This window comes from Oryzias melastigma, unplaced genomic scaffold, assembly GCF_002922805.2.
Source record: "Oryzias melastigma strain HK-1 unplaced genomic scaffold, ASM292280v2 sc00516, whole genome shotgun sequence".
NCBI lineage: Eukaryota > Metazoa > Chordata > Actinopteri > Beloniformes > Adrianichthyidae > Oryzias > Oryzias melastigma.
The window spans coordinates 20,789-26,718 of record NW_023417110.1 but is presented as its reverse complement, the minus strand read 5'-3'; the positions used below and the strand labels follow the sequence as shown (position 1 = coordinate 26,718).

The 5,930-nt window shown below is 35.3% G+C and overlaps 1 protein-coding gene and 1 long non-coding RNA gene across 2 annotated transcripts in view; both read right to left on the bottom strand.

The window, feature by feature from the left end:
• Positions 1-82: 82 nt before the first annotated feature.
• On the bottom strand, positions 83-2,022 carry LOC118598426 (the record flags this gene model as incomplete). The annotated part of the gene is made up of 2 exons (XM_036211093.1): positions 1,220-2,022; positions 83-1,141 (listed from the first exon to the last, which is right to left on the bottom strand). Coding segments are annotated over exons 1-2 (1,797 nt in total), but the record flags the coding sequence as incomplete, so codon positions are not given.
• A 706-nt stretch (positions 2,023-2,728) lies between these two features.
• Positions 2,729-5,930, bottom strand: part of LOC112139596 — a 14,278-nt gene continuing 11,076 nt past the window's right edge. The window contains exon 5 of the long non-coding RNA XR_002918017.2: positions 2,729-3,711. This is a non-coding gene — a long non-coding RNA (uncharacterized LOC112139596). The remainder of the gene's footprint in view (positions 3,712-5,930) is intronic.

The window sequence follows — 5,930 nt, the reverse complement described above, 5'->3', positions numbered from 1 at the left end:
CCATACTCTCTCTGTACCTATTTATCATGTACATTTTTTTGTAATTTCTTACTTTTTCATTCTGTTGAAAGTGTTTTTTCGCATACTGTATTCGCTTTTCTCTAAAGCTTGCACACTGTTGATAACGTGCATTAATACACAGCTTCTGTTTTTCTCTAAAGTCAGGATCATTCCTATATCTCTCAGTGATGTACTGCTTTTGTTTATTCTTAAAGTCTGGATTCTTTCTGTAGCGTTCAGTGATGAACTGCTTCTGTTTCCGCTTGAAGTCTGCATTGTTTCTGTAACGTTCAGTGATGAACTGCTTCTGTTTCCGCTTGAAGTCTGCATTGTTTCTGTAACGTTCAGTGATAAACTGCTTCTGTTTCTGCTTGAACTCTGGATCCTTATTATAGCGTTCAGTCATGTAACGTTTCTGCTGCAGTCGAATTTTTTCCACTTTTTGATAACGTCTCATAACAGACTCTTTTTTCTTCTTTTGGAACTCTGCACATTGATGGTAACGTTTGGTAGAATATTGTTTTTGTGATTGTGTGAAATCTGGATTATTACGATATAAATAAGTAATTCGGCTCCGTTTTTTGTGCTGCACTTTGGGATCATCATAGTATGTAAACTTGGAAAACTCCCGTTTTCTTCTTTTTAACATTTCTTCTGAATGCAATTGATCTTTTTTACATTCTTTATGTATACTTTTTTTTAATGCCCTTTGAACTTTTTTCCTTCTGTTCTTGTTATATTTAGAGATCGTTGTACTCACTTTGTCAGACGAGTTTGGAATGGTGAGTGGATTATTACCCATATTCTCATTTATATGTATATGGTCTTCATTAAGATGTAAAGCATCATCTGTTGAGTTGTTTGAGGGCAAGAGATTCAAGATTACTGATATGATAGAGTCTACATCAATTCCACTTGACATGTTTCCATCATCAGTTTGAACAGTAGAGGCGTCACATAAACTATGTCCCCTATTTATTCTTTTATGTGTTGTACTTTCTTTATCGTGGTTTTGATCATGAACATCTTTGCGTGTTCTCTTTCTGTCTGGCTGTGTAGTACTCTTTCCAATGCATGAAGAAGTAGCGTCTTTTACAGGAGGCACCACTGATGCTGGATCAGAGTGAAGAGCACTGTAAGACTGAATGCAGTTGAAGTCCACAGGTTTTAACTCATACCTCTCTGAAGATGGAACACCAAGTGTTTTAAAACACCTTACCAAGGTAGCAACCATATCACTCAAGTGTGTAAAAGTCAGCATTACAGCAGTTCCAGAATCATGTGATTCTTCAAGTACAGGTAAGCCACTCCTGGTTCGGGTATGTGGATCAAAGAAGCCATATCTGCCAGAACGGTTTCTAAAGACAGCAATACAAAGACTTGACATTAATAATAAAGCATACTGGACATCAGATAACAAACAGCTTAAGCCAGCTTCCAAGTCCAAGAAGAAGTTTGCATCTTCAGATGGCAGATCTTGAAACATTCCAAACCTTAATGGGAGTTCTGTGTTGACATTGTACACTTGGGTACGTGCAGTGACCTGATCAGAAAGCTCATCCAAAGCCAAGTAATTTTCATTAGTTATTCTTTTCCTGATTTGCTGATACATTTGATCACCTTGATCTAAGATGTTATCCAGGTCTGTTATGTTTATGCTCTCATTTTCATAGAGGAAGGCGAGAAATGTTAATGAATTGCATGTACACTGTTTATTTCTAGAAAATTCCATATACTTTTTTGAATTTTGACTACGAGAAGCCTGTAGACAAACAGTAGCAATGGCATCATGCTGAACTTCAACTTCATTCATGGTAGACTGCTGTGATTTCCCTTTAATGTTATACATCTCTATGTCTATTGAACCTTCATTTGCATTTTGACTAGCATCACTACTTACAGATACCTTTTGCCATCGAGTTTTTGCTGCTTGAGATTTTTTCCCTTTCCTAGGCATGGTGATGATTAGTAAGGATTAAAAGGGGGAGAAAAGTATTTAATATTTTACCTTCAACTTCCTCTAAACCTGAATATACAGAATTCACAAACAGATGGGTGATGTCAGTTGTTGTGATATAAAGATTTTTGCTGTTTTTACACTAATAAAAAACAATCACTGAGTGAAAAAGCTTTATTCAAATTGAGATTGCAATACAAAAAATAGACTTTAATGTAAGTAATTATTTTCCAATAGTCAGTTTTCAAAGAATGTCTTCTCAATGACACGATTCCAGGGATTCCTTTTCAATTAAACTGATAATGATCAGTGAAGATTAAAAGGGGAGAAAAGTATTTAATATTTTACCTTCAATGTCCTCTAACCACGAATATATAGAATATACAAAGAGGGAAAATGGAATCAGCAACGTCAGCTGTTGTAATATAAAAATATATATGCTATTTTCACACCAATACAGAAAATGAGTGAGGAAGTTTTATTCAAATAAAGATGACAACACAAAAAAGTAGACTTTAATGTCAGTAATGATTTTCCAATTTTCAAGGGATGACTTGTCGATGACCCGGTTCCAGGGATGACTTGTCAACGACCCAGTTCCAAGGGACACTTTTCAATTGAACTGGTAATGATCAGTAAGGATTAAATGGGGAGATAAGTATTTAATATTTTACCTTCAATGTCCTCTAACCTTGAATATATATAGAATATACAAAGAGGGAAAATGGAATCAGCAACGTCAGCTGTTATAATCTAAAAATATATATGCTATTTTCACACCAATACAAAAAATGAGTGAGGAAGTTTTATTCAAATAAAGATGACAACACACAAAATAGACTTTAATGTCAGTAATGATTTTCCAATTTTCAAGGGATGACTTGTCGATGACCCGGTTCCAGGGATGACTTGTCGACGACCCAGTTCCAAGGGACACTTTTCAATTGAACTGGTAATGATCAGTAAGGATTAAAAGGGGAGATAAGTATTTAATATTTTACCTTCAATGTCCTCTAACCTTGAATATATATAGAATATACAGAGGTAAAATGGAATCAGCAGCGTCAGCTGTTATAATCTAAAAATATATATGCTATTTTCACACCAATACAAAAAATGAGTGAGGAAGTTTTATTCAAATAAAGATGACAACACACAAAACAGACTTTAATGTCAGTAATGATGTTCCGATTTTCAAGGGATGACTTGTCGATGACCCGGTTCCAGGGATGACTTGTCGACGACCCGGTTCCAGGGGACACTTTTCAGTGAGACTCTTCTTCCAGTGGCAGGCAACTCACTGAGATACTTTTTTCAGTCGCAGACAATTCAATGAGATACTTTTTTCAGTGGCACACAATTCAATGAGATACTTTTTTCAGTGGCACACAACTCACTGAGATACTTTTTTCAGTGGCACACGACTCACTGAGATACTTTTTTCCCAGTGGCACACGACTCACTGAGATACTTTTTTCAGTGGCACACGACTCACTGAGATACTTTTTTCAGTGGCACACGACTCACTGAGATAATTTTTTCAGTGGCACACAACTCACTGAGATAGTTCTTTCAGTGGCACATGACTCACTGAGATAGTTCTTTCAGTGGCACACAACTCACTGAGATAGTTCTCTCAGTGGCAGACGACTCACTGAGATAGTTCTCTCAGTGGCAGACGACTCACTGAGATAGTTCTCTCAGTGGCACACGACTCACTGAGGTACTTCAGTTGCTCTTGTGTTGTTCTTAACCTGCAAAGAAAAAAAAAAACATGAGTTTGCTTTGTTCAACAATTTAAATACATGTATGGTATATACTGTAGAATTATGCTTCAACTCTTCAGTGAATAATTTCAACAACACAAAATAAACTTTTGAATTTTAAATATTTTCTATAAAATATGACAACATTTTACAAAAGTTAAGGTAAATATCCCTCAAAGATGAAGAAATGGGTATTAGAACCTTTGTTAATTTCTAATCTTTGCCAGACCAAAAAAAAAAAAAAATTCATAATGACACATTCAGCTGAACAACAACAATTAAAAACTCAAAAAGAAAATAAAAAAACTGAGTTTACATATTTTCTTACTACTGTCATGTAATTGTGTGCAATTCAATTTAACCTTTATTCTATTCATCTAAACCAACATTAGTCACAATTATTAACCTAACAAATGCTGTAAAAAGCCTTATTTGGATGTATTTTCAGTAAAATTTGTGAAATTTTGAGACATTATATAAGGGCAAAATAAAATAGCGAAATTGGTTTTATTAGTTCTTTTTTTTATAAACAACAGACTTCATATTTATACCAAAGGGGATTTTTTTTCCATGTCAAACAATTCAGAAAAAAAACATTGAGTCTACACTGCTATTTTTATAAATACCATAATACATATGGTATATTTTATTACTTAATTAAAAAAAATCTCAAAACTGCACAAAAAAAAACATTATTTTATAGTCTACTTTAACGTGTTTGGTGAATTTTATAACTTTGATGGGTGGGATAAAAATAGAAGTACAGTGGCTAAGACCCACCTTTGCTTCAAACAACTGTCAGTAAACAAAACACAAGTGTGCTAACAAAACTAAGAGTTCAAATAAAAAGACCTAAGTGTGCAAACAAAAAAAATCTCTCCTACAAGTAAAGAAACACCAATACAAATCTAAAGTAATGATGTTGCAAATCCAAGAAATGCTACAATATAAAGAAATTAAAGTGCAAAACAGAAGTGGATTATCAGGGAAGGTTTTTGCTGATGCGCCACTGTGACAATTTGTGTACATTTTGAGATGTTATTTTGGTTTGCCGTAGCACTCCAGGGGCGGTTTCAAGAAGCAGGTTCAACAAATTTAGAGTTCAAACCTGAGCTTAGAGTCACTGGACTCAAAATTCTCAAACTTAGAGTTCTTGGTTTCAGAACAGGGGCCCGTTTCAACAACCAGGTTTTGTTGGAACTCTGAGTTCTTGAACTCCAAATTCAGCAAAAATTTTTAAAAACTCTGAGGTTTCAGAAAGAGAGATAACACAAACCCAGGAAAGTGGTCAAAACCGAGCCCACTTCAAGAAGCGGGTAAAGCTGAACTCAGAATCAATCACTATGGCAACTGAGTCTGTAAACGTAACCTGGTCTGGAGCAGGTTTTCCTGAGGAAACTTAAGAGTTCTCTGCGGTCTCCGCCCCATTTTAAAGTGAAGGATGTTCAAGTATGAATTCCTCATTAACATTTAGAGAACATTCACATTAGAGACGTCACGTTTCCACCATGAAGAAACCAAAATAACATGTTCATTCAGAGGATCATGTAGAGAGGAGGCTGGATTAATCCAGAGGAAATGTTATTTATGTCAGGAGAGGGTTATGAGGACACGAGTCAATTGTCTGGAGTTTCCCCGATTCATTCTTATTTGAGTGATATTATAAATAGTGAGTTTTTCCAGGGACTCGCTATTAATAATAGAGTTTTAGTTTTTTCATTTTGAACCATTGACAATAGAAATCGTTAAATTTCCAACACCGGGAAAGCGTGTCAACAGATCTAGCGTGCAGCACATCATGTCATAAACGTTAGCTTGTTTGTCAGCAACGCTGTTTCCCTATGCGGAGGCCCGAGTTTGAATCCTGCTTACGGAAAATGTTTTTTAAGTCTTGAGAATTAAAATAAAAAAATGTTTATTTTAAAATTTTCTAGGATTATATACCGTTTCTTTTTAGCGTGTAGTCAAATCGTGTGTGTGTGTGTGTGTGTTGGGGGTGGGGGGTGAAGGAAAACAGTCATTCATGTGATTAAGGAGATTACTGGGTAAATTATTAAAAGATCAAAAACCATTCCTTACTGAACAAGTGACAAAATAACCCTACAGACATTATTTATTCAGTGTTTGGAATGATTCAAATGTAGTTGAAGTTGTTGCAACCAGAATCAGGTGCGAGCATTGCGACCATTAAAAGCCCAGGTCAATGG